Source organism: Mauremys mutica, chromosome 6, assembly GCF_020497125.1.
Source record: "Mauremys mutica isolate MM-2020 ecotype Southern chromosome 6, ASM2049712v1, whole genome shotgun sequence".
Lineage (NCBI taxonomy): Eukaryota > Metazoa > Chordata > Testudines > Geoemydidae > Mauremys > Mauremys mutica.
Genome location: NC_059077.1, coordinates 68,205,558 through 68,233,051, shown reverse-complemented (window position 1 = coordinate 68,233,051; position 27,494 = coordinate 68,205,558). Strand labels below are relative to the sequence as shown.

Below are 27,494 nucleotides of genomic sequence, written 5' to 3'. Positions count from 1 at the left end.
CTGTTGCTTTTTACAGATCCAGACTAACACTGCTACCCCTCTGATACTTCTGAATGTTGAATTTGTTAATGTAATTCCATGTCAGACACTTTGGACGGAGGAACACTGCTGAGAATCTGGATTGGGGTCAGCAACAAGAACAAAACTGTTTTAAATTATAGAAAATTGCACTAAAACATCTTATGTTTCAGTAAGTATGGGGTAGGGAATAGTAAAGTCAACAGGATGGGTTTGTGAGAACGTTGTTTAGACAAGTCTGGAAATTGGTCTAATTTCCACCTAAGTATATGTGGCTTTTTAAATCTTCCTTCTATCTTTACTGAGAGTGGTCACCTGCATCTGCTAGAATTAGCAGTGTAATTGTGGAGTATATCCACTGTTCAATGACTGTTCCTTAGCACTAGGGTGTTAATTAGCATTGGTATCTTTAATGAGCACATTTAACACATCATTCCCACTGAGAATTTTACGGGGAACTGAATTCTTAAATTTAATAATGCAAAATGTATTTGTACAAAGCCCATGCTACATCTGGAGTGTGAGAATTGAGCTCTTTGTATTTCCTACCCTGCAGTGAAATTGGTGGGCCATATCAAATATTCTATTTTATTGTCTTTTTTTTTAATTAATTTACTATATTTTAAATAGCAAAGTTCAAAAGTAGCAGATTAAAACAAAGGGAAAGCGCAAAACATCAGAAAGTTTTATCGATAAAGAGAGCTTTGTTTCCCCACAAAAATTACAGTAGCAATAGTCCTGTTACCTTACATAAGATGCAGCTAGAGAAGACAGTGTAAGCTTTTTTTTTTTTCCTTCTGGGAAGCAGTTTGTATTGCTAATTTGAGGCAAAGGATCAGAATAACATTTGAAATGGACATTTAATTGCTTTATTTCTAATAAGTAAATTATACAAATGTTGTCTTGTGCTTATTGTCAAAGAAACAATTCACTTAACAGGCCGACAGTCTTTTCCTAAAACACCCTATTAACAGATACTGGTCCTGCTGGGAAAGGATTAACCTGTGGACCTACTGGGGCAGATGGCTTTCCTCTTCTCCTCCAGAGGTGGGAGTGGCTTTCTAGAGAGGGCTGGGCAATCCAGCAATAGTGGGATCCTAGCAGTAGCCGAGCCTGGGCAGAAGGTGATGAGGTGAATTTTTATGTTATTTACAATGTTCTTGTAGCAGTGTTGGTCCCAGGATATTAGAGAGAGAAAGCAGGTGAGATAATCTCTTTTATTGGACCAGCTTCTGTTGGTGGAAGAGACAAGCTTTCAAGCTACACTAAGCTCTTCAGGTCTAGGAGGGCACTCACAGCTTAATAAGAAGCTTAAGTTATTGTTAGTTTCTTTCTTTATTAATAAAGCCAGCCCCCTGCAAGGGGATGAGTTTTTGACTGTAAGCAGTGTGTGGACTTAGGGCAGGTTGGCTGCTCGTGTTTTCTTTTCTTTAGTATTATGCAGTGTAGTTTCTTCATATGCGGTATTTTTTTTGTGGGACAAGGCCTTAATCACATAGGCCCTGTTTCCTTTGCCTATATATGAGATTGCATGATGATGCTTTTTTGTAAGAATAGGGGTTTGCCCTGCTATCATTGATAAAACATTTCTATTTTCACTGCTACTTTTTTATCTCTTCCTCCAAGTTTCCAGGAAAGGTTTCTTCTGCTTGCTTGCACCTCTCCTTCCAAGTTCTTAATGCTCCTCTTTCACCTCTTTGGAGTATTTCTGCCTCTCTTTTAACCTTTGACAATGCGGGTGAGGTAGTATCTTTTATTGTGCTAACTTCTGTCAGTGAGAGAGACATGCCTTTGAGCTTGCCTCCCCTCCTTCCTGTGACTCCAGAACAGTAGCTGCTACTTCCTTTTCCCCAGATCTTTGCCTACTCCTGGGATAGGAAAAAAATGTGTTAACTCACTTTAACACAATTTTAAACAGGACTCTGCATCTAAAGTAGGGTGACCATATTTCCCAAAGGGAAAACGAGACACTGAGTGGGCCTAGCCTGAGCCACTCGCCTGAATCTGCCTCCCTGTGCAAGGCTGGCATCGCTGCTCGCCCGAACTCTGCCTGCCCCTGCGCACAAGGCTGGCAATTTAGGGTATGATTTTTTCACTCCTGATTGACTACAATGTATTTTAAGTATTATAAATTGTTGTTTGATTGCCAGTGAGATATCATAAATCGATGGAATCAAATTTGATATCAAAATGAATAACAATGGGTATTGCACTGACTACATTATTTATTTTCATATTTAATTCATTCAAAAATCCATTTTTAAATTGAAACGAGTGTTTTGCATTAGAGTGATGCAGAATCCAGCATATTGCAGCAATAGGTCCATTTTGTTACAGAATACATGAAGCCTTCTGAATATATGAATAAGAGATAGTGTACAAACATAAATTTATCAATCTCTTTCTGACCAGTCAAAGTGACAGGAATGAATGTATTGCTTTCAACTCAGATTAGAATGAGGACTTTTTCCTGAGCAACAGCTGCCCGTTGGATTTACTGCAGCAGACAGTTTGTCATATTTTGCATTCTTTGTCTACTCTTCTGAGTTCCCACTTACAAGAAGAAAATTACCAGCAAAGTCTCACTTGTCCAGGTGATGGTTTTATATAGTTTAAAATCATTACAGAAACTTTAGCATAGTTTCAGTGTTGCTGTACCACTTGTTTTAAAAGAGAAGATGAGGAAACGTAACTATTTTCTCTTGAATGGCTGTTTTATGTAAGCATGTGAGGAGAATCTGAGGAGACGTGAGATTATAACAGCTTCTGTGTCACTAAGTCAGCAAGGTTAATGGGCAATGAGGGAAGAAGCAGTTAGGTATGAAAAGCATTAGTGCATACTGCTAACCACACAAATACTGTTGTGGGAGCTTGAAAAGTCACTAATGCGCCACTGTAGCACATCTGGTGAAGACACTCTATCCCGCCAACATAGTGCTGTTCACACTGGAGCTTAGGTCGGTGTAACTTACCCATATGTTGCTCTGGGATGTGGGTTACTTACACCCCTGAGCAACATAAATTATACTGACATAAGTGGTAGTGTGTACAAGCCCCAGGTCTCCCTGACAATGTTTGTGGTTTTGCAATCCCCCTTTTTTTTTTTCCCCTTCATTTTTAGTGTTTCTATTCATTATTGCTGTGAGAAAGATACCAAAAAAAAAAAAACCTCAACCCCAAGAGAAACCTACTAATTGAATCCTTGATTCTGTAATGGGGTTCAAAGAGGTAGATCCTGATGCTTGCATGGATCCCTTGCAGGATTGACCGCTAGAGAGGATTTCCCTTGCCTAGTTAGAGAATCTGGGGACAGATATGTGTACCTGGTAGTGTGGGCTCCCTCTGAGGGCCCTAAAGGCCACTCTTACCCCTCCTCTCTCCACTGTGTAGCAACTACAGAGTTGAAGTTGGTGATTCCTGGGTCTAGCACTTGACCTACTTTGGGCTAGTGGTGTGCCAGCACTGAGGCTTTCCTCCTACCAGCTAAAAATCACTAAAATGCCACCATATGCACAAAGTAAACTAACTGAAATAAAAAAAAAGTTTTCCTTCTAATATCTTTCAGTTATAGTAATCTTAGGCATCATTTGTAATAATAGTAGGTAAAAATAATTCTGATTTTTTTTAAAGTTGAAATTGTCCCTGCTAAAAAAACAAAAGCACACTTCCATCTTGTTGTTGTTGTTTGTTGTCTTTAAAGGTACTTACTCGTTAATATTTTTGGGACTAGGGTCTAATTGATTATGCAAGGGAAGCTGTGAAACTGATTATACATTAAGTGCTATCAAAAGTAAACACATTTCAACAACTAAAGAATTTAGCAAAATAAAATATTTTTCTCTCAACTTCCTTTATTTTAGCTGTTACAAAATGTTCAGGCAGAATGGGATCTTCAGTATTATTCCAACCAGATCACTATCTGTCTACAAATCGAGAAATACATCTTATAGTTTAAATATCTGGGAATAGATGTTTATTTTAACTGCCTCTAGGAACTCTTGGAACAGAAACTTTCTTATGAAGCAGAAAATTTAAAATTAAAGATGCATTAGGATGGAGATTGTGTAGACAGTGACTAAATAATTTCCTAGCAGAATAGCATTATTATTTGCAGCTGTTTAAAAATGTAAGTGGGTCAGAATTGCTGTTAATTTTATATAATCCAATAATTTATTGTTAATGATATAAATGACAGTGTAAATGTGCAAATGCCTACATAGGTTTTTTTTGCAGGTAGTTCTTTTCATTCACCAAAGCAATGGGCAGAAGAAAGTACAACCGAACGTTGCATTCTAAAAATGTAAATTGTAGAGGGAAATAGTTTTATGTAGTTGATAAGTGCTGTTTGTGTCTCACTCTACCAAAATTTGTCAGAATGAATAAATTGAAGCTTTGGTAATCCTATTAATGAATACAAGCATTAATAAATGTATACATTTTCCCCAGTCATAATTTCTAAAATGAGCCTCTGATTTACCCACTCAGTTATACAATAGTGTTGTACCATGCAGTCGGTATACTTGCATACATTTTTATGTTTACTTTTTCTCAGTGAAGAGAAAAAGAATCTAAATGGTTCAAATTCCCTCTATATACCAAGTATTAATTATTAAAATTAAAACCATTTTATAATTGTTCGTGTTTACATAAATCCTACACTTGCTAAACTGAATGGCTAAGATTTGGAAAGTTGAAAAGCTTAATGCTTTTCTTAGTATTGTTGTTCTAAGTAGAGAGGCCAAATAGGAACTGCTAAATGATTAAAAAACCTTGACAGAATAACAACCTGCATACTGGTATAATCCTGTTAAAAGAACTGTTTACCATTTCCTGTGTGTCAGCAGGGGCTCAATCTAGTTTCTTTAACTCTCTTATCAATTGTCCACAAGACTTGTGTTTAGGTATCTTGGCTCTGATTGCCACAGTATCATTAAAACCTATTATTTGGTACATTTAAGCAGTTATGGTGCATGAATTTAAAAGGGTCTATTTAGGCAGAGGCTTTTTTCTCTCTCTAAACTTTTGAACTCCTTAATAAACAAAAATTCTAAAATGAATGTGTTATAGAGTGAAGATATAATTATGATACAGCAACATTTTTATGTAGAAAATACCTCTCCTGGTCTTGGAGGGAAAAATGGCAGAGTGGTTTGTTACTAGACACAATAAGAATGTGTGTGTGTGTGTGGGGGGGGGGGTTTGTTTGTTTGTTTGTTTGCTTTTATTAACAAGATCAGGCAAATCTTTTATCCCCTCAGGGTATAATTTAGCAAGGCTGATATTCCCTTAGGGCCAAATCCTAGTCATGGACATCAAAGCTGCTTGAAATGCTAAGAAGGATTCATGTGGCCTTTATTTCTTTTGTATTTGTAAATAGTTATGGTTCCCTGTTCATTGTGCCTTGGTGTCCATATTGCCCTAAAAAGCTAAAGATTTTGAAAGAGTATTTTAAAAAGAGTAAAGATTATGGGCCTGATTGTGATCTCACACTAGTGTGAATCAGGAGTATCTGCAGTGAAGCTAGATGAGTTAACTGGGTGTAAAACCAGATTATAGGTAGTGAGAGGAGAACCAGGCCCTTGAAGAGTAAAGTATTATTTTTTGTCATACATGGGAAGATGAAAATGAATCCAACATTTTTCTGGCTTCTTTCTTTTAAGACTCACTCAGTCCACATCCCTGAGCAATGCAGTTATACCAGCTGAACTCCTGGTGGGACAACGCTATGTTGATGGGACGACAGCTCCTGTCAGCATAGCTACTGCCTGTTGGGGAGGTGGAGTACCTATGCTGATGAAAGAAGCTGTCCCATAGGCGTAGGTAGCATCTTTTTACTGATACAGACCAACACGGTTACCCCTCTGAAACCTGTTACTGACTTGAGTATTGTAGCAGAATTGGCATGATAGCATACCAATACATCTACTCTCAGTAGTTTGTATGTAACTTCTTGGCACATATTTTTTGTATGGTTGTGTTACTGCTGGGATTTTCAAAGAGCCTGCAAGAGTTTAGGCTCCCTACACTGTTGTGCCTCTTTGAAATCCTAGCCCACGTATACATGAAATTAGATATGCATAGAGGGGATGGTCATATGTAGGGCCCTACCAAATTCACAGCTGTGAAAAACACATCACGGAGTGTGAAATCTGATTTCCCCCCATGAAATCTGGTCTTTTGTGTAAATTTACTCTATTCTATACAGATTTCACAATTTCATGGGGGAGATCAGCGTTTCTCAAACTGGAGGTCCCGACCCAAAAGAGAGTTGCACAGGTGTCGCAAGGTTATTGTAGGGGGGTTGCAGTATTGCCAGCCTTTCTTCTGTGCTGCCTTCAGAGCTGGATGACCAGAGAGCAGTGGCTGTTGGCCGGGCGCCCAGCTCTCAAGGCAGCACCCCACCAGCAGCAGCACCGAAGTAAGGGTGGCAATACCATACCAAGCCACTCTTACTCATGCCCTGCTGCCTTCAGAGCTGGATAGCCAGAGAATGGTGGCTGCTGGCCGATGGCGCAGCTCTGAAGGCAGTAGCATAGAACTAAAGTTGGTAATACCATGCTATGCCATCCTTACTTCTCTGCTACTGCTGGTGACAGAGCTGCCTTCAGAGCTGGGCGGCTGGAGACCGGAGGCTTCTGACTGGGAGTCCAGCTCTGAAGGCAGCACTGCCGCCAGCAGCAGTTGCACAGAAGTAAGGATGGCAATACTGCAACCTCCCTACAATAATCTTGACGGCTAAGGCCGTCAGCTAAGATGTAGTTAGGCAGCCATAAGCTGGTAAGTGTGTGGTCACATCCTTACATTCCAAACTAGTCATATTGAAATAAGGTGCTATTGGGCTATTAGGAATACAATCCTGTCCTGATATTCCTGTCACCTCCAGAGAAAGGGAATAGCCTAGAAGATGTAAAAGGAAACTTAGTTTAATAGCATCCTGTCTGGCAAGAACTCACTTATCAATAGACACAGCTGGAAAACCCTTATGTCTGTATAAATGTAGTTGTGAAATCCTCACTTCTGTATTGTTTTGTATGTTTATTTGCATGGTCTCTGTCTGGTTCTCTAATTGTTTCTGTCTACTGTATAATTAATTTTGTTGGGTGTAAACCAATTAAGGGTGGTGGGATATAATTGGTTAAACACCCATGTTACAATATGTTAGGATTGGTTAGTTAAATTTCAGTAAAATGATTGGTTAAGGAATAGCTAAGCAAAATGCAGGTTTTACTATATAGTCTGCAGTCAATCAGGAAGCGGGGGGGGGGGGAATGGGATGGGAACAAGAACAGGGACACAGGCAAGGCTTTGTGGTGTCAGAGCTGGGAAGGGGGACACTAAGGAAGAAAACTAAAATCATGCTTGCTGGAAGTTCTATACAGAAGTTCCAAACATCAAATTGTTTGCGCCTTTAGACTTCGGGTATTGTTGCTCTCTGTTCATGCAAGAAGAACCAGGGAAGTAAGAGGGTAAAGGAATAAGCCCCCTAACATCTTGGTGCCGGTGACTCGGATGCATAGGTGAGTGGCAGCCTGTAAGTCCCTTCCCCAACAGTCCGCGCAGCTGCTTGGAGGGGGTATAGTGAACTCTCGTGATGGTAGTTGCGAGTTCTGGCAAGCCAGGGTAAAGGATTTTTTGGATAAATTGATAAGGAAGAACCAGGGCCCATTCCAGGTGCAGGGGTCAGCCTGGGATGAGATTAAAAAGGAAATGGAGGAAGTGTTAGGGGACCCAGAGGAATGGGGGGTGGCTGAGGAGCCCACCCTCCTTTGGTATATGGGTAGTGGAAGAAGGTCCCTCCCATGGGGACTGGATGCCTTCCAGGGAAAGGAGGCACTTCAGTCCACTTGTGAGAGGTTTGAAGTAAGGGCAGCATTATGGGAAGTTGCCAGTAATCTTTCAAGTTTGGTGCTGTTTCAGCAGGGGCTGCTGAAGTGTTGTAAATTAGCTAGGGTGGTTAAAGATGATTTGGCACAACAGAGTTTAGAGTCAGAAGCACAGTTAACAGACCACCTTTAGAGACAGGAGCTGAGACTTGGTCCTGGGGGAGTGGAGGAAAAAGAAAAAGGTTTCAAAGTGAAAAGTGGTGGGGTTTGCAGAAGCAGGTAACAACCCCCACTCTTCTCCCAGAGCCAGAATAAGAACCTGGGGGTAAGAGTTCCCAGCTGTTTCAAGCTGGGGAGCCTACTCTTGGTTCAAAGCTAACTATATCCTTATCTTCCTTTCCTCCTTTTCCTCAGTTTACTTAATTTGCTGCTGGTAGCCTGTACTTTAAACTAACCTAACAGGCTTAATTGGTTTCTTTCCACCTCTTTCCCCTCCTCTCCCCCTGCCTTTCCACACCTTTGTTTTTCTGAAGTTTTAATGGAGGGTACTTTGGATACTTATGTGAAATGTTTTTGGGTTTTGTTTATTTTTGTTTTGTTTGGGACAAAGGATGATGAAGGTCTGCTGTATTCCACTGGAATTTTTAAGGTAAAAGATCCATGGGCAACCATGGAGACAAATGTTTTACTGCCTTTTCAACAGTCTCAAGGTAAAGACAGCACAGGTTAAGGCAGCTGTGTGGCAATAATTGTACTTGGTGGCTGAGTTGTTAGAGACAAAGTGCACTACCTTAAAGAACTAAATGTAGGAGTAAGTGATTTAAAAAAGTAAGTTAAAAGTTAAAAATATCTTTTGCAAAAATTAATAATACAGGGTTTGGAGGAAAGTAAACATTTGGAAGTTGTGAAAATGGAACACGTAACAGTTGTGGTGTTAAGAAGCAAGTTTTTGGTTTAATAATAAAACCCAGTTATATAAATGTAACTGCATGTGCAACTCTGTACAGTCACATTGGATGGAAGCTTGGTAATTAAATTATACCAGGGGGTCAGGTAAGTGGCTACTACCACCACTATGCTTCTATTTCCAGAAGCCTTTACAGCTATTTTGAGGGGAAAATGGGCCCTTTTCCCACAGAAATGGTCTATAGGGACTGGGCCCTTTTCCCACAGAAATGGTCTATAGGGACTGGGCCCTTTTCCCACAGAAATGGTCTATAGGGACTGCTGCAGGCAGCAGGCGGAGGATTAATCTGATCAAAATTATTTAATAATGTAATCAAAATCACTAAAGGAATGTCAGGGGTTTCTATTGAAACTTAACTTGACTGCCCCGGCTGTCTCTGGTTGTACAAAATAGAAGTGTAATCAGGGTACAGTTGTGTAAAAAGAGTAATCATAGTGCAAGGAATGTTAGACAAAATAAAATTTTGTGTGCGCGCACAGGAAAAGGAAAAGGGGAGCAATGATGGAAACACTGAGCCTTGGGGTGGCTCTGGGGGATCGGACTGTCGCTTTGGGGGTGCATAAAAACTCTGGGCATAAGAGAAGCAATCACACCTTGTGTAAAATTAATATGGCTAATATAATGAAAGTTAAACTATTTTCCAGGACATGTGCAGTGTGTCAATCAGGAAGGGGGCGGAGGGGAAAATGGGAACAGGAACAGGGACACAGGCAAGGCTCTGTGGTGTTAGAGCTGAGAAGGGGGACACTAAGGAAGAAAACTAAAATCATGCTTGCTGGAAGTTCACCCCAATAAACATCAAATTGTTTGTGCCTTTGGACTTCGGGTATTGTTGCTCTGTGTTCATTCAAGAAGAATCAGGGAAGTAAGAGGGTAAAGGAATAAGCCCCCTAACAACCTCCCCTACAACTCCGTTTTGGGTCTGGACCCCTACAATTACAACACTGTGAAATTTCAGATTTAAATATCTGAAATCATGAAATTTTATGATTTTTAGAATTCCGTGACTGTGAAATTAACCAAAATGGACCCTGAATTTGATAGGGTCCTAATCATATCCTCCAGCACGTGATTTTGTTGATCCCAGTGTGTTTCATCACAGCAAAGGCCTGATCCAAATCTTGTTGAAGTCAAAGACTTCCATTGACTTCAGTCAGTTTTGGATTATGCTCAAGAGAGGAAAAATGATGATGGTAATACCTAGCTCTTAAAGAGAACTTTTGTTAAAAACCTAATGACAGTATTTGCATATCTTAGGCTCCAATTCAGCAAAGAATTTAAACACATTACAGTAACTCCCCACTTAACGTCCTCTCACTTAACGTTGTTTCGGTCTTACGTCCCTGCTCACTTACAGAACATGCTCCATTTAAAGTTGTGCAATGCTTTGCTATAACGTTGTTTGGCTGCCTGCTTTGTCCACATCTGGCAGGCCCCCCCCCACAATGCCTCCCACCCAGGAGCGGCTCCAGGCCCCAGCACGCCAAGTGCGTGCTTGGGGCGGCAAGCCGCGGGGGCGCTCTGCCGGTCGCCACGAGGGTGGCAGGCAGGCTGCCCTCGGCGGCTTGCCTGCGGAGGGTCCGCTGGTCCCGCAGCTTCGGCGGACCTCCCGCAGGCGTGCCTGTGGAGGGTCCGCTGGTCCCGTGGCTTCAGCACGCCTCCAGGAGGTCCGCCGAAGCCACGGGACCAGCGGACCCAAGCTGCCGAAGCAGCCTGCCTGCCGTGCTTGGGGCAGCAAAATGCCTAGAGCTGCCCCTGCTCCCACCTGCCTTCTCCCTCCTCCCCCCGCCTCCTGCCTTAGGCAATCAGCTGGCTTATGGCGTTCAGGGGGGAGGAGCAAGGACTCAGCGTGCAGGCTCCCCCTCCCTCCTCTGCCTCCTGAATTCTGCAAACCAGCTGACTGCCGCGGGCAGGAGGCAGGGGAGGGAGGAGTGAGGATGCAGCATGCGGAGTAAAGAGGAAGGGTGGGGCCTTGTGGGACGGGTGGGGGGGGGGGCATGGACAGGCCGAGGGTTGAGCCCCTGCCCCTGGTGCTTGCAGAGTAAGAGAAGCTGCCGCTGCTGCTGCTGCACAATGTGCTTCTCCTAGCCTACAGCACCTTCAGCCTCCTTGCCTGCCTCATTGTCTCCAGTGCCAGTGGGCTCTGCCTGTGTGGGGTAAGGCGGGGGCACCTCCCAACTATAATACTATACTGTATGTCAGAAAAAAATTTCCCTGGAACCTAATCCCCCCCCATTTACATTCATTCTTATGGGGAAATTGGATTCACTTAACATCGTTTCACTTAGTCACATTTTTCAGGAACATAACTACAACGTTAAGTGAGGAGTTACTGTATTAACTTCAAGAATGTGAATAGATCTCGAAGTCATGGGACAACTACTGTTCGTAAAGTTAAGCATTTGCTTTACGTATTTATTTGCTGTATTCAAGCTTGAGAGCATGGGAAAATCTGAGTCATACTGACTATAAATCATAATAATTGAGCTAGTTCATATTTTTACGACTTTGTACTAATTGTATTACTAAGAATATTTTATGAATACAGGATTTTTTATTTCTTTAGTTAAGATGATCTTGCAACTTATTCTAGTCCTGAAGCCATAAGCCTCTGATGTCACAATTGGTAGCTGTTGAAATTGCAATTTTTAAACGGTTAATTTTGTGCCTCAGGGTATTTTTGAGTGGGAATAATCAGGAATTTAATGGAAGGGAAGTATGTATTCCTGTTAGATGTTAATCTCTATGTGCAGGTATTTACATGAACAAATTCCCATACATCTTCTAGGTGATGTGTATGTATCTTTTAAGCAGATTCCTTAGAAAATATTTTTTGCTGTATTACATTATTTTCCTTTTTAAAAATATTATTCTGATATGAGAACAGAGGGAAAAGGATAAAGCTAATGTCATTTCAGAATGGTTGACATGCTCAGGTGTGAATTGGATCAATAATTTCACTAGCATTTGAGATCTTCAGCTAATTAATTAATGTCTGATAATCATAGTATAAAAAACAGTTTCTTATAATTCATATTAACCCTTCTCACTGACCTCCCACAAGTTTCTGACTTCATTTGGGAGAGAGTCTCCAGATTGCAGTATATTAAAAATTATAGGTATTATCTAATCTCTGTATTTAGAGAGCAAGTAGGGAAATCACAAGGAGCATATATAACAATAAGATCATCTCATGATCGCTTACTCTTTTAATCCTTATCTTCCTGTAGGGGCCCACCCTCCCTCCCCCCCAATTTATCATTTTGTTCTGTTATTTCTGTCTTAAGCCCCAATCCAGAAAACACACATGCACATGTTTAACTTTAAGCACATGAGTAGGAATTCTGTCTTATTTATTTTAGGCACTTATACGATCCAATTCAGTAGTATCTAAGAACCCCACAGTATTTAATGTATTTATCCACAACCCCCCTCCCCCATGCAAAGTAGGGAAATAGTATTATCCCCATTTCACAGATGGGGAACTGAGACATATAGATGGTATAAAAATGGGAAAATACTGAAACAGTGGAGAGTCAGTCAGGAAAGAGGCAGGTGAGAGCTGCCTGAGGAGGGAAGGAGAGACTCAGGGAGAAACAGGAGCAGCAGAGAAGCACTGGAACAGAGAGCCATTGGGAAGAACAAACGATGAGGAAAGTTGATGGTGAGGACTGGCTGGAGCTGCGGAACCCTGTCGAGTTACAGGAGAGCTCTTGCAGAGGCCACAGGAACAAGGTGAAGAACCAGCCTGGTTGGGAAAGTTAAGCCTGAAACAAGAGGTTTGATGCTGGATGGTGGGTCCCAGGAGCAGGGGTAGGACTCACAGGCAGAGAGGCCTGGGTGTGTGAAACACTGTGGGAAGTCATCTTGCAGCAGACCTGAGTGGAAGTCAGCAGGAACCAGAGCCCAGAACATGGGCTGGTCCTGTGGGGTTGTTGCCTGAGTGGAGGTAGGACTCTCAAGAAAGGCCTGGCTGAGTGGAACACTGCGGGGAGCTCTGTCACAGGAGATCTGACTTGGGGCTACTGGACAGGTGCGAGTGGGAGACTAGTGAATCTGGGAACTCTCAGGTGGGGAGTCGCCTGGAGAGTGGAGCCCTAGAACAAGGGCAAAAAGACTGGAAATAAACTGGAGATGGACTTGCAGGAGGGTGAGCTGGAAACTGCCATGAACCTATGGTACTTCGGGGTTTTGTGGAGAGTTGTTTTATCATGAAGGTTCTATGGATTGTCATGTTTACGTGAATAAATTATGTCCAAGGATGGCACTTTGAAGTGGACACTGGGAGACTTTATTCCTTTCTACTGACAAAAGAAGGTGAAACCAAGGCAGGCATACATGTTGTGCTATGGTCTGCTGCAAAAGGGTGCTCGAGGAAGGGCTACCATGTCATGCTATGTAATATTAAAGTACTACCTTTATATCAGATATTATTGATGTCAGTTTTTGTTCTCTTTAATAGAAAAAATAAAAATATGCCTAAAATTGTATCATGAATTATCAGTCTTTTATAGTCAGCATGCATCATGCGATTTATATCTTCCATAATAAACTCATTCTTAAGCTAAGTGGGGAATTTTTTGGCTAAAATACACTGTCATCAAGAATGTGTTTTATTATTGTTTTTATATTCTAGTTCTACCATAAAAGCCTGTGCCAGGAGGCCTGGTGGGGCAGCTGTTCTGGAATTACAGATTTATAAAGCTCCAGGCAATCTATAACTGTTTTTCTATAGAACAGATGGACATTGACTGTAATATCAAATGGCTGTAGTGTAACATATGCTGTAAATTTATTATATAAGAATTTCAGGTACTTATTCCATGCACACAAACTTCCTGCACAATATTCAGAATATTATTGATTTGCTAAGTAGTATAAATTCAGAGTCTCATATTTGCTCTGTATGAGCAAGAAACTTAATTTTTTTCACAAAAACTAGAAATTGATGGCATAGGTCCTTTGCTGGTTAGGGAGAGTTTCTCACTCACGAGTGGTAACTAAGCGAGTGAATTTTTTCAGCACTGCTCTAGGGTCCTGAGTTAGCAAAGGTAACTAAGTATTTCACTGAACCGGAGCCTAGATCATTAATGGGAATATCAGATATTTGAACTGTGGGTTCCTGAGGTACGTTCCTTCCTACTGTTCCTCAGGAGTCTCATTGATTATGACTATGGCCTGTTCCTTTTTAGGAACCAATTTTTAATCCATACAATGTTGTTTTTATCTGGTTAGTATTAAGGCATTTTTTTCCATTGTGTCTTATCCTCCCTGTCCTTTCAACTGCTACCATTTATTCTTTTACAAATTTTGTTCTATCTCCTTTTGGAGAAAACACAAAAGGGAGGATCTTCTGGATTGGAGACGTGCAAGCATCTGTGGGAGGTTTCTTCCTCATCGGCCAATCATAGTCCAAGGGACACTCCAATAGCTCTTCCCTCCCTCAGACAAAACAAAGGATAGCATTAGTCCCAGTGTCCTTGAATGGTTATTTTTGGCACTGTGTTTAGTTTGATTTACATGCATCAATCTTAATTACATTTCATACGAAAAGATATGTACATTTATACCTATCCTTAGAATTGATTTTGTTGCAACTTTCTTGTTGCTTTTTGAGATTTGGAGGAATGTGTGGATCTGAATTCAGAGTTTTCCTTCCCTTTTGTCACTTTCATTGAACAATTGGAACAACTGAGATTTTAAAAGGTAATCAGAAAGTCTGGGAACAGGTTTGAAACCAACTACAGTCGAACCCATTTATGTCGACCTCGGTTAACTTGCCAATCCTATTAAGTCGACGGTTTACAAGTGGAACCGCCAAACTCCCTCTTTGTCTTATGGGTTTCTCATCCGTTATGTCGATTCGCCGAACCCTAATATCTCGAGCCCGTCCCCGACCCACCGTGTCCCCAGCCGCCCGCTCCCCGGCTCTCCAGCCGCGCGGTTCCCCAGCCGCCCGCTTCCCGCGTCCCCAGCCGCCCGGCTCCCCGCGTCCCCGACCCACCGTGTCCCCAGCCGCCCGCTCCCCGGCTCCCCAGCCCCGCGGTTCCCCGCGTACCCACCCGCCGGCTCCGCTTCGCCGCCCGTCCGCCCGGCTCCGCTTCCCCGCCCGCCCCCGCATACCCGGTCCCTGCCTGTCCCCGCCCGCCCGCCCGGCCCCGCATACCTGGTCCCTGCCCGTCCCCGCCCCACATACCTGGTCCCGGCTTCTCCTGCCGCCCGCCCGCCGGCTCCGCTTCGCCGCCCGCCCGGCTCCGCTTCCCCGCCCGCCCCCGCATACCCGGTCCCTGCCTGTCCCCGCCCGCCCGCCCGGCCCCGCATACCTGGTCCCTGCCCGTCCCCGCCCCACATACCTGGTCCCGGCTTCGCCGCCCGCCCGTCCGCCCGGCTCCGCTTCCCCGCCCGCCCCCGCATACCCGGTCCCTGCCTGTCCCCGCCCGCCCGGCCCCGCATACCTGGTCCCTGCCCGTCCCCGCCCCACATACCTGGTCCCGGCTTCGCCTGCCGCCCGCCCGCCGGCTCCGCTTGCCCGCCCGTCCCCGCTTCCCCGCCCCCGCATACCCGGTCCCTGCCTGTCCCCGCCCGCCCGCCCGGCCCCGCATACCTGGTCCCTGCCCGTCCCCGCCCCACATACCTGGTCCCGGCTTCGCCTGCCGCCCGCCCGGCTCCGCTTCGCCGCCCGCCCGTCCGCCCGGCTCCGCTTTGCCGGATCCAGCCACGTGCAGGCAGCGCGGTAAGGGGGCAGGGAGGGGGTGGGGGGGTGGATAGGGGTTTATCTCGATCATTGGTTATCTCGACGGCTTTTGGCAAACCCCTAGGCCGTCGAGATAACAGGGTTCAACTGTATTCAAAATAATATTTCTCCTTTTTTTTTTTCCCCCTCCCTCCTTGGGTTTTTAACTTACTGCTTTACCTCTCCTGAGTGAAATGGAAACTGGAGCACTCATCCATCTTCTGAGAGATTAGTTGTTTAAATATTATCTATTCCTGATACTTACCCCTTAGAACTACCTAACAGGATACTATAATGCAGAGGTTCCCAAACTTTTTGCTTCCATGATGCCATTTTGAAACTTACTGTTTCCTGTGACTCCAGACAGTTTCAAGTCGAGTGTTCAGAGTTCAGGGTATTCATTTTTGACAGTGAACCAGAACTCTGGGAGAGAATGTTTGGGCATATATTCCTTGCAAGAATTGATTGCAGGAAATTTTGCTGAGTTGTTCAATTTCAGCTGCTGGCAGAGCCATGGCATCAAGCTTGTACTGAAAGGCTTGCACCCAAGGATACTTTGTCATGTCCACACTGCGGAAAAAGGATGCAGACTGTTCCTCTGTCTGACTGAGATGCTCAGGGTATGGCTACACTGGCGATTTGCAGCGCTGGAAAGCCTCCACCAGCGCTGCAATTAGTAAGTGGCCACACCTGCAGGGCACTTCCAGCGCTGCAACTCCCTGGCTGCAGCGCTGGCCGTACACCTCACTCGGCATGGGGAATAAGGATTCCAGTGCTGGTGCTGCAGCGCTGGTCATCAAGTGTGGCCACACACCAGCACTGTGATTGGCCTCCAGGTGTATCCCAGAATGCTTTTATAAATTACTCTCTTTGTTTTGTTATGCAGCCTCTCTTTGTTTTGTTGTGAACGAGCTCCGATCGGAGCTCCGTTCTGTACCTGGCTGTAAACAATCAAATGAGAGGCAGGCAGGGAGAGTGAATGAAACAGAACGGAGCCAATCGGAGCTCCGTTTGAACTGCTTATCTATAAAAACAAACACTGATCACAGCAAACAGGAGCTATCTGTACCTGGCTGTGAACGATCAAATGAGAGGCAGGGGAAACAGTGTTGGATGCAGGCTGTTAGGGTTTGCAAACATTTTGTGATTTTTCCAATCTCTCTCTTCCCCGCTCCCTGTCACAGTACACCACAGGGAGTGAGTGAAACAGGGGGGAGTCCGTGTTGGAGGCAGGCTGTTTGCAATTAGAGTTAAGACTAAGGGCTCATGATCATTTTGTGATTTTTCCAATCCAGGAAGCTAACACACAGTGTTGGCTCCAAAAATCCACTCTCTCTATCTTCCCCGCTCCCTGTCACAGTACACCACCCTCCACCCCCCTCTTTTGAAAAGCACGTTGGTGCACTTGAATGCTGGGATAGCTGCCCATAATGCAGCACTCCCAACAGCGCTGCAAATGCTCCAGATGTGGCCACACACCAGCGCTGGTAGCTATGAGTGTGGCCACACACCAGCGCTGCTCCTACACAGCTGGATGACCAGCGCTGCAAACTACCAGCGCTGCAAACCGTAAGTGTAGCCATACCCTCAGTCATCACCTGTGTCTGTGAGGAACTTGCAGCACAGAGACAGTGACTTAGAATGATTCTTTATTGAGTGCTAACAGGGTACTCTGGTTGACATAAAAGAAAACATGGGCCTTGCCTTAAAGTGCTTACAAGCCAATGCAGATTCCCATCTCAGAAAAGTTATCACAGGCTCCTACCAACTCAAGCAGAGATAAGGCTGCTGCTCACCAGGAACTGGATTCGAGTCTTTCACTTGGATGCTTGCACAGCCAGATATGCAAATAGCATAATGGTGTCTGCACAGCCACCTCCCCACAGCCAACATGCCTGCACCTGTTCCACCAACGCCATGCCAAGAAGCTGCTTTTTTACATGCACTGTATGTGTGAGATCACACTGTGTGGATGCCACCATTTTGTAGATTAAAATGGCAGCCTCCTGGCTTGGTATTTGTGGAGCAGGCCTGGATATGTTTGGGGCAGATGGCAGTGTCTCATGGGGCAAATCTGCCTCGTTGGACCCATGACTCTGTTTGGGGTTGTTACCACAGTGGGGGGAGCAGTGGTGTAATGGTGCAAGGTTCAGTTCTCATTGGCTCTGTATATCTCTGTTAGTAGAAATGTTAGTAACTGTTAAATTGGGGATTTATACAATAATATTGTTTTTAGTATTTTCCCCCTTTTCTGCTCTTTCTGTGGTGCGTTTTGCTTCAGCATAAATGAATAGAAGTCTAAATCTTTCTGGTAAATATGGTTAAAATCTGGACATACAACCTCATCGGGGTTGTCGCGTGCAGCTTTGCTGAGAAGCAGTGGGAGTTCAGAACTTTACTTTGTTCAGGCATTATTCCTGTGATTGAAATCTGCCAACCTCACAGTTCCTTTATTGGATTCACAAAATTCACAGCTGCTGTATTAGATTTAAATGTCTGTGAATAAATGGATTTCCAGATTAGACAGGGTTAGCATTGTTTTATGAATTAAATTGCTTTTCTCCCCCCCCCCCCCCCCCCCCCCCCCCACTACAGGAATGACTTGCTGATGGTGTGCCGTCAGTTGAATATGGAGGAGTCTGTTGCTGAGATCATGCACCAGCTAGGAGCAGATGAAAATGGGAAGATTTCCTTTCGGGATTTTACTCGGTGCCGCATGCAGCTTGTGCGAGAAATCAGGAAAGAGGAAGTGGAACTTTCCGTGAAATCAGATGACTCTTGTAAAAAGAAGTTGTTAAGGGACAGAATAGCCTCCTGGCCAACGAGCAGTAATAACAGTTTGGGTAGGTACAATTTCAAATGCTCCTCCAGGGATAAATAATTAATGCTGAAATCCTGGCTCTGTTAAGGCAATGGGAATATTTATGTTAACGTTTTGGGAGCCAGGATTTCACTCAAAGGGTTTTGCAAATATGCTTTGGCACAAGATCATCAGATAATAGATTTTTATCATTAATAATGAATAAACTACCCATCACTATGGTATCTGGTCAACTCATATTTATAAGAGGAAAAAGTATGGAACAACCTTTTTGTAAAAATTATGGGCGCATAGATTGCGACCCTGACTGCAGCAACAGGTTCACTTCACAGAAAAGACCCGAGACAGATTGCTCAGCTGATGGTTAAAGTGCTAGGAAACTCTGGGACTACATTGACTGGAAAGCCTGAACAAATATATAGGTAGAAATGTTAAAGACAAGAAGAACATAGTACCATCTACTACAGGCAAGTCTTACCCTGTTTCTCAGCTGGTGTTCAATTCTATTTTCCTTAGAATTTAGTATATTGCTGTAGTAACATGAGAGTTTCCAGCCTCGGTCAGAAAATCACTTCATCTAGCCCAGTATGTTATGATTGAAGAGAATACAAAATCCTCTCCTTCCCTTCCTCCCCACCCCAAAATAAACCAAACCAAAAAAAACCCCCATAACACCTGACCAGATGAGTAGTTCTGTACATGAAGTTTGTTTAATGCATTTTCCTAAGTGGACAATTGCATTAATATTTCTCTTACTTAAAATTTGTGAAAATATATCAATAATATGTCAGTAAGATGGTAGAAGCAGTCTGAACATTTAAATTCCCTGCCCATGGTGGGTATTTTCCATTCCATGCAGATAAAGCCTAGCTTTATGTCTGTCACTTCGCTTTAATTTTGGTTCTATTTTATACCTGTTGGAAACTTCATGATTTCTATACAGTTATCTTGCTTTCATTTTTCTCATGCTCTAGAGAAGTTCAGTGATCATGCTGCTATTAAAAACACTTCACAGGGCACAAACATAATGTGACCTGGAGCATGCTAGTAGTGCTGACTAATGAGCTACAAGTTTTACTGCCTTTCAGCTCTTCAGGGGCACATATCCTCTTTTTATTTAATCAGGACTTGGAGAGCTAGTGATGTTGTTTGAACCTGCTCCCTATTGCTTTGTAAACATTGCTTAAGACAGGAGACATAAAAATGTGCTAATTAATACAAATAAACTTGATGGATGCTGATTTTTTTTGAGGAGAGTGCACTGTTTTTAATAACCGGTCTCTTTAAAGACTGTTTATAGTCCTTTCCTCAAGATTTATTTCCATGTGATGTGTCAGCCACTGTTATCCCTTGAAAGTTTCTATCCAATGTCCATATGGAGTGCATAAATTACAGAAACTCCAAATTCATTTAGCTGCCACTGAGCAGCAGGGGTCCTGGTGACCTGCAACAAAGGAATCTGCCTTCTTTGAAGGGACTTTTACATTAAGGATTTTGTTTGGAGCTTGTACAGAGAGCGCATAGTTCAGGCCTTGTGAAAAAGAAGGCCTTGCAGCTGACTTCTTCACAAAGATGTGCAAAAATATATATATGTACCTAAACTTATATGTCCAATACTCCAGTCATCGCATCACATTATAAACCAATGTAAAAGCAAGTGAAAAATAAAATTTCATAATAATTATTACTCCTGTTTTGTTGCAACTGGACTTCTGTAGATAATCTCGCTTTTCAGTCATTGCAGTCATTGACCAGAGAATCTTCATAACATCCCTGTCAGTAAGTATTGTTAAGCCCATTTTACAGATGGGGAAGCAGCTGAAGGTAGGGAGGTTAAGTGACTTTCTTCAGGCCAAGGAAAGGGCAGTGTTAATCATGATTAGAAGTCAGAAATCAGACTTCCCCGTCCCCCGCATTCTGTGCTCAGTCCACTAGACCACAATATTGGTCAGGGTAATTAACCATTGGAACAGTTTACCAGGGGTCATGGTGGATTGTCCATCACTGACCATTTTTAAATCAAGATTGAATGTTTTTCCAAAAAAATCTGCTCTGGAAGTTATTTTGGGAAAGTTCTCTGGCCTGTGTAATACAGGAGGTCAGACTAGATGATGACAATGGTCCCTTCTGGCCATAGAATCTATGAAACCTGTTTCTACTACAGGCAAGTCTTAGGCGGGGGTTCCGTTTTGCGGTTATTGCGTAAAGCGAAAACCGCGTATAGTTGAAATTATATCCCCAAGCCCTTTAAACCCAATCCGCGGCTGGGCGGGGGGTGCATTTAAAGGGCTCCACCGGGCTCCCCGCTGCCCTTTAAATGCCCCCCGGCCCGTCCGCCGGAGCTGCGGGCGGGATTTAAAGGGCTCCGCCAGGCTTCCCGCCGTGGTGGGGAGCCCGGACGAGCCCTTTAAATCCTGCCTGCAGCTTTGGCAGCCCGGCTGGGGCTGGCATTTAAAGGGCCCGGAGCTCCACGGTGGCTGGAGCCTCGGGCCCTTTAGTTCACCACAGGGGCTACCAGCCACCTCTACAGCTGGGAGCCCCCTGGGTGATTTAAAGGCCCTGGGACTCCCAGCCACAGCTGGTGCCCCAGGACCTTTAAACCTTGAGGCCACGCCCCCCCCGCTTGAGGCCACGCCCCCCACTCCGGCCATACACGTAAAGTTGAAATCGCGCATGTTAAATGCGCGTAAGTTGCGAGATACCTGTATTTCATTTAAATGATACAGAGTAGGACAGTGGACTGAACCTTCCATTTGAATACATGATAAAGCAGAACACTTTTAAAGTCACTAGAATAACATTTTTCATTTCATTAATGCCGTACTTCCAGGGTTCTCAAAATGCTTTTTGGGTCCAATTCTATGCCATTAAAATCAATGGGAGTTTTAACACTGACTTCAAAGTCAGTAGGGTCAAACTGTATACCCAAGTGAATATTAAAGTAAGTTCTGTTGCTTAAATGTTATGGGTTATTTTAACACTGTAAAAGTAATAAAAGGTAAAATTAACTTTGAAAGTCTACTGTTGGGAACTGCAATATCTGTGTCCAAAATAACTCATCAGAATGGATCTTCAGTAGGAAGTTATTGAGAGAATTTCAAGTGTCTCCAAGAGACCTGTTGGCACCACTCAGTTACGGAGGCAATAAAGCCATGACAGGTACTTTAAAACCTGTCTTAAATGACCACTCAAGAGACTGATAGAAATGGATTGCTTAACAAAAGGGACATTGTAATAATGAAGCAGAATAATAGTCTGTATGTTTGAGGTTACTTTTTTGTGATTTCTTACAACAGAAAAGTTGCCAAGTAAAGGTGGTGTCTCTGACAGGTAGTACTGTATTTCTTAAAGTTTTGAAAGGTTATACATATTTTATGTAAAAAGTTACAATAAATGCAATTATGATATATTTATATCCATAGGCGTGCCTGGCATTTTACAGACAACTAGTACATTTACTGGATCTTCCTTGGTAAAGGAATCCAACTCCAAAAATACAACTTCTAGGCACATTGTAACTTTTGAGAGAACAGATATATGAAACTGTTTTATCAGTAAAATCTTAATTCAGTTGGACAGATGAGTGGTTTTGCTGTCCAATTGGGAGCGCTATGGCTACTGATATGATTCCACAGACCAGGTGCTCAAATAAGAAAAAAACAGACCATAAGCAATTCTGAGCTGTTTTAGTTTAGCAGTTCATTATTAATTAATTTGTAACCAATTCCCCTTCTCTCCCTCTAAAAAAGAAAAGCCCCAAGCTTCTGATATGATGATTTATTTACATTACATACCAATCATGAGAAAAAATTTAAGGAATACCAGTATTTCAGACACAAATTAAGATTATGGGTAAATGAGAGGCAGGTCATTTGGGGCTTAAAAATCATTGCTTTTGCTCTGCATTATTCCCGCATTTGATCTCCCTATAAATAAATTGTGCTTAGAAGTTGATGTGGTGATAATTAAATTTATTTATCCTATATTTAATTAAAAGCTACAGAGTGATAGCTCAGATGTACCCCCAAGTAGTACAGATTCTTTCTCAGATTTACCCACAAATTTTCACCCATGATTTATTTGACTTGTAAAGCTATTGTGATTGTCTGGCTTAATTTACATAAACATTGGGGTAGATAAATGTATATTAACTAGTAATGGATCAGTTTGTTTGACTTTTAAATATTCTTTTGATACTGTCACCTCTCCGTTGTACAGTAGCAGATGTCAGGTTATTGCAGTTCAGCTTTCTTTCGCAGAAAAAATCAGTGATACAGAGTCTGGGTATATTCTTATTGCAACTTATTTACACACACACCCCTCCTGGAACAGAGATGGTCACAAATGTCATGCAGGCTTTCCTCACTTTCAGGGGTTTTCAGCTCCAGCACTAATGCCCAGTTCCCAGAAAGCAAATCTGCCTCAAAAATTGACTCTAGCTAAGAAATTGAGGCAAAGAGCAAACTCCCTTGCTGCTTGCCATAGGTCCTTCAAAGGATTTGCATAAAAAACAATACAGCGATTTTTCCAAGACTATAATTAGCTTGCACACAACGAAAAAGAACTTGTAAGAAACTGTATGTGAAACAGTGCCATATGGTGATCCCTGTCATAATTCAGCATATTTGCATATCCATATGCTTTCCAAATGAAATACGAGAACTATAACTCTTCACCGACACCATAAAGAAAAGCCATCCTGAATAAGAGGTGGGCTCCCCTCAGAGGGTCACCATAGTCCTAGTAAACTGCTTCCTGTCTTCACAGTGGTTACCTCCTCCATTCTGCCCTACCTTTTGCTCAGTTCGGTCTAGCTTACAGAAAGCATCTTATGCACCCCTTGGGCCCTGTTTTCCAGCTTGTCAGGTGAAAATTACCCTAAAGCGCTGATTCTGCAGGTTAACTGCTGCATAGAATGGATAGAGATAAGTAAAACATAAACATGCAAAACAAGTGCCTAACTCAGATTTAGTTCTCAAGGCCGTTACGGACCTTAGGAGTGGGGTCCAGAGAAGGTTACTGAATACCTGGTCACAGACCAGGAATCCACAAGCCCATAAAGGGATAAATAAGAGTCTGTTTCCTATGAGATTGGTTTATCTTTTTAGTAGAGAACTATGTATATGACCAGAATCTCTTTGTTTAGGTATGACAAGATATCTTACTAATTAGGGACCAAATCCTCTGGTTTTTATTGTTGATGCAGTATGCTGCTTACTTGATTGGTACTAAGTGCTGGATGAGATTTCTCCCCGTGTTCTCTTGACAGTGAGAAATATGTGTTCTGTACCATTGGGATACATTTCCTCATCTTCAGATAGGTGGAACGAAGCATTACTACTTGACTTTTGTGAAAAGACTTTTGTGAAAAGACTTTTGGGCAAACAAGCTCCCTGTCATCCCGTGATCCATTGTAAAGTTAGTTTTGAAATCCTTGATAGAGACAAGGGTTACCAGAGGAATGTGTTAGGCTACGTTAAGTGCAGTTTTGTTAAATAAGTTCCAAGCAACATGTGCTCTGTGCAAAATAAACACGTAAGACCTATTAGCCTAGGTGCTTGCTTGCTGAATAAGAGAGTACTGTACTGCAGCAATTTCACTGTCCATCCAACTGCCTGCTTGTCTCCCTGTAGCAGCCTCTCCCTGTGTTCTGACCTCAGTGCTGAAAACTTTACTTTTTGGGTTCATTTATTTTTGAACAGTATGATTATAACTTTGGATTACGCTACTGAGAATTGGGCATTAATCTCTACCTGAACATTAAAGTGCAGGAGGGAATTCATCACCCACCTCAGAAACAGGTTGATATTTATGGAGTGTCAGATCGGGTTATATTGATGCTAATCTAACTACCTCTGCCTCTCCTCAAAGATTTAAGAAGTTTTTTACATGCATTTCTTGCTGTTGGGAAAACTCAACCTATATTAAAAAAACAAACAAGCAGGAGTTCCAATAACATGATAGTGGTGTTCTACATTGTCATGGGGTGACTGGAGCCAACCTCACCTGTGCCATAATTAACTGTCTGAGGGGGTGGGACTAATGGGATCAGGTGTTATCAGGATGAACACCTGGGCCTCAAAAACACTTGAATGAATTCAGTTGGGGAGAAGAGGCTGTGGCAGAGGCTGCAGAGAGGAGGCAGCGGTTGCAAGCAGAAGGAAACCACAGGGAGCAAATTAGGCCCCTGTGGAAGATCCTGAGGTAGGGTCTGTAAGAAGCTGAGAGTTCTTCGAGTGCTTGCTCATGTCAATTCCAATTAGGTGTGCAAGCTGTGTGCACAGTAGCTGGAAGCTTTTTCCCCTAGTGGTACCCGTCAGGTCGGGTCAGGCACCCTTGGAGTTGCACCTCAGTGGCGCCGTATATAGGGCTCTGCTGACCCGCCGCCACTGCAGTTCCTTCTTACCACCTGTGATAGTTAGCTGGAACGCTCATTTTCTCTTGCTTTGGCAAGTCTTCTCCCTAGTGGTCATTGGCCTGCTCTCTGTAAATAGTTAAATTAGTTAGTAGTTGTAATTAGTTAGTTAGAATTTCAGTAAGGAGTTGTTCTGGGGGTTGTCTCCCCCCCGGGCACCGGAGCATGCCTTGGTCCCTGGGGTTTAAACCCTGTGCACCTTGCAGCAAGCAAGCCAGGTATGGGGAGACTAAAAGGGAGTTTCTTTCTTTCTTTACCCCCATGCCTCTGCTATGAAAGGGGCAGGACTGTCACTGGGTGAGGAGGTGCTGCAGAGCCAGCTGGGGAACAGCGAGATTGAGCTCTCCCAGGTTAAGAAAGGGGCAGTGGTGGAAAGGAGCTCCGCCTGTCCTGTATGTTAAGGAATGGGGAAGAAGTCCTTCCATACATGGAATAGGTATAATAGGTTGCCTTTTCCTAAGAGGTGGGGGAAGCAGGGAATGAGTGCTAATCAGAGAGTTGTTTCTGATAGAATGGCGGATTTTCTCCTTTGACCTGTAGGAAGGTCTGAAGATATGTGGAGCTGGCAGTCCTAGGATTGGTAGATGAAGTTGTTCAATTTACTCCAGAGCTTGCAAGCCATTTTGGTTTGTGCTTTCAACAAATGACAACTGACAAAACAAGATGCTTCTGACTGCTCCAACCTTGATATGATTATTTGGAAGCACTTCTGCCCAGTCAGAGATGTAAAACCAACTTCATTGCCATCTGCATTCACTGCTGTGACAGGAAGGGATGGAATCGGGAGGAGGAGACTGGAGGAGGAAATGGAAGAGTTCTAATTTGCATATGCAAATTGACTTGTTTTTATTTATCTGGCTCACCTGAGATGCTTATTGAAGGATGCAGAGTTACAACCCCAAGGAGAGAGGTGCCTGGAATAGTGCAAGAACACACTTGGTTAACTGGTGCATAAGTATCAGAGGGGTAGCCATGTTAGTCTGGATCTGTAAAAAGCGACAAAGAGGTCCTGTGACACCTTATAGACTAACAGACGTATTGGAGCATAAACTTTCATGGGTGCTTATGCTCCAATACGTCGGTTAGTCAATAAGGTGCCACAGGACTCTTTGTTGCTTGGTGCATAAGTGTGCTTGAACATAACAAGCTATGGGAGGCTGGTGCCTTGTTGGTAATTGAAACTAATGAATAAAAGCAACATACCACACTCAGTAAATGAAAAGCTTTTTCTATTGTCATTGCTGAGAATAGGTTTCTCTGTAATAAAACATCTTCTAGACACATGTTTCAGCTGCCATATGTTTGCATATCCCACAGAAACTATAGGATCCTGATGCAAATAATTCACCATCCTTTATTGCTTCCATGTTGTGTGGAGAACATTATGTAGTCTGCTGTAAATATGTCTTTGAATAAATTTGGATTCACTGAGGTAGCATTGCTGCTGTAGTTTAGCACTTTAGATTATGTGCAGCATAATAACCATTGACAGTGAAGTTCCATGAAGGCTTTGGCCTTTGACTCCTGCACTAAAGCTGTTTCCTGATTTGCACAGAGACCATTTTGATTATCTGCTCATTGTAAGTAGGTTTTATTTTCATTACTAACACAATTTAGTCAGAAAACCTTTCAAGAACAACAAGAACATTTGTTCTTTCTTTCTTTCCCCCTCCTCACTGGATTTTTATAGCTCTTCTGGGAACAATATCCCAGACAGCAGGATGTGATAGAGGTTGCATTTCATTTTGAAAAGACAATAGAAATAGAGTGCTCAGAAGCCCCAAACATGACCATTGGGTTTTTACTGCCTGAGCCAAATTGGCAGTTTGCAAACTTGACCCCACTTGTTCCTTGCCTGTCTTTGGAACTCACCTGACCTTCAGTGAGCTCTACTGTATGTGCTTTATACCTCCTTTGAACAATCGGAAGTCTAGTCAGCTTTTAAGTTTTTTTTAAGTGCTTTTGATCATAGCAATCTTTGCATAAGCAGAAATGAGAATAGAGGATTCTGGATGTTAGAATCATTCTTCTCCTTTCCTTTTTTCTTTGTTTTGAAATGTTTAGGCTTGTTCCTTGCTCAGCCTGTGTAAATATATACTATCTTATAGGTGGGAGGTGGCCTCTCTTTGTTTCATTTTGCAAGCCTTTTCCTTCATGCTGATAGTGCTTCTGTCACTAGCACTTTTTGTGTTAGTGGCGAAGCATGAGAAATGAGTACTATTATTTTAATGCATGCCATTGGGCTTGCTCTTGGAGTACCCAGGACTGAGAGTCACCTCCAATAACACCACCAGCCTTTCAGCCACTCAGGCACTTTCTTCTGGGTCATGCCCCCCCCCATCTTCATCTTGCAGGTTAACAGTGGGTGTACCCCTGTCCCTAGTCCCTTTGAATCAGTCCCCTGTGATATCGAGCTCCTGACACTAGCTATTCTCAAAAGTTCCAGATCCTCTGCCCCCAAATGTGCAGAGTACCCCAGTTTACCAGTTTTACCTTAAATCCACCACTCCTGTAAACCACACAACACTTGTGAGCACTGACAATAAAACATAACTAGGTTTATTTAAGAAAGGGTAAAGATTTAAGTAGAAATGAGAAAGTGATGGAAACAAATGGTTAAAATACAAAACAAAGTCATAAAACGCAATCCTGGGTCCCACTTATTAATAGCTACCGTTCCTAGCTAATTAAAGTAGGTTTCCCCCCAAATGCACTCT

At 43.1% G+C, this 27,494-nt stretch overlaps 1 protein-coding gene across 6 annotated transcripts in view; it reads left to right on the top strand.

Annotated features, from left to right (window-relative positions):
- The window catches only part of MCC (MCC regulator of WNT signaling pathway), a 321,225-nt gene that overhangs the window by 22,475 nt on the left and 271,256 nt on the right, over positions 1-27,494 (top strand). For all 6 annotated transcript variants that reach the window (XM_045022358.1, XM_045022361.1, XM_045022360.1 and 3 more), the window contains exon 2: positions 18,137-18,384. In XM_045022358.1, coding sequence (XP_044878293.1) covers positions 18,137-18,384 — 248 coding nt within the window. The remainder of the gene's footprint in view (positions 1-18,136; positions 18,385-27,494) is intronic.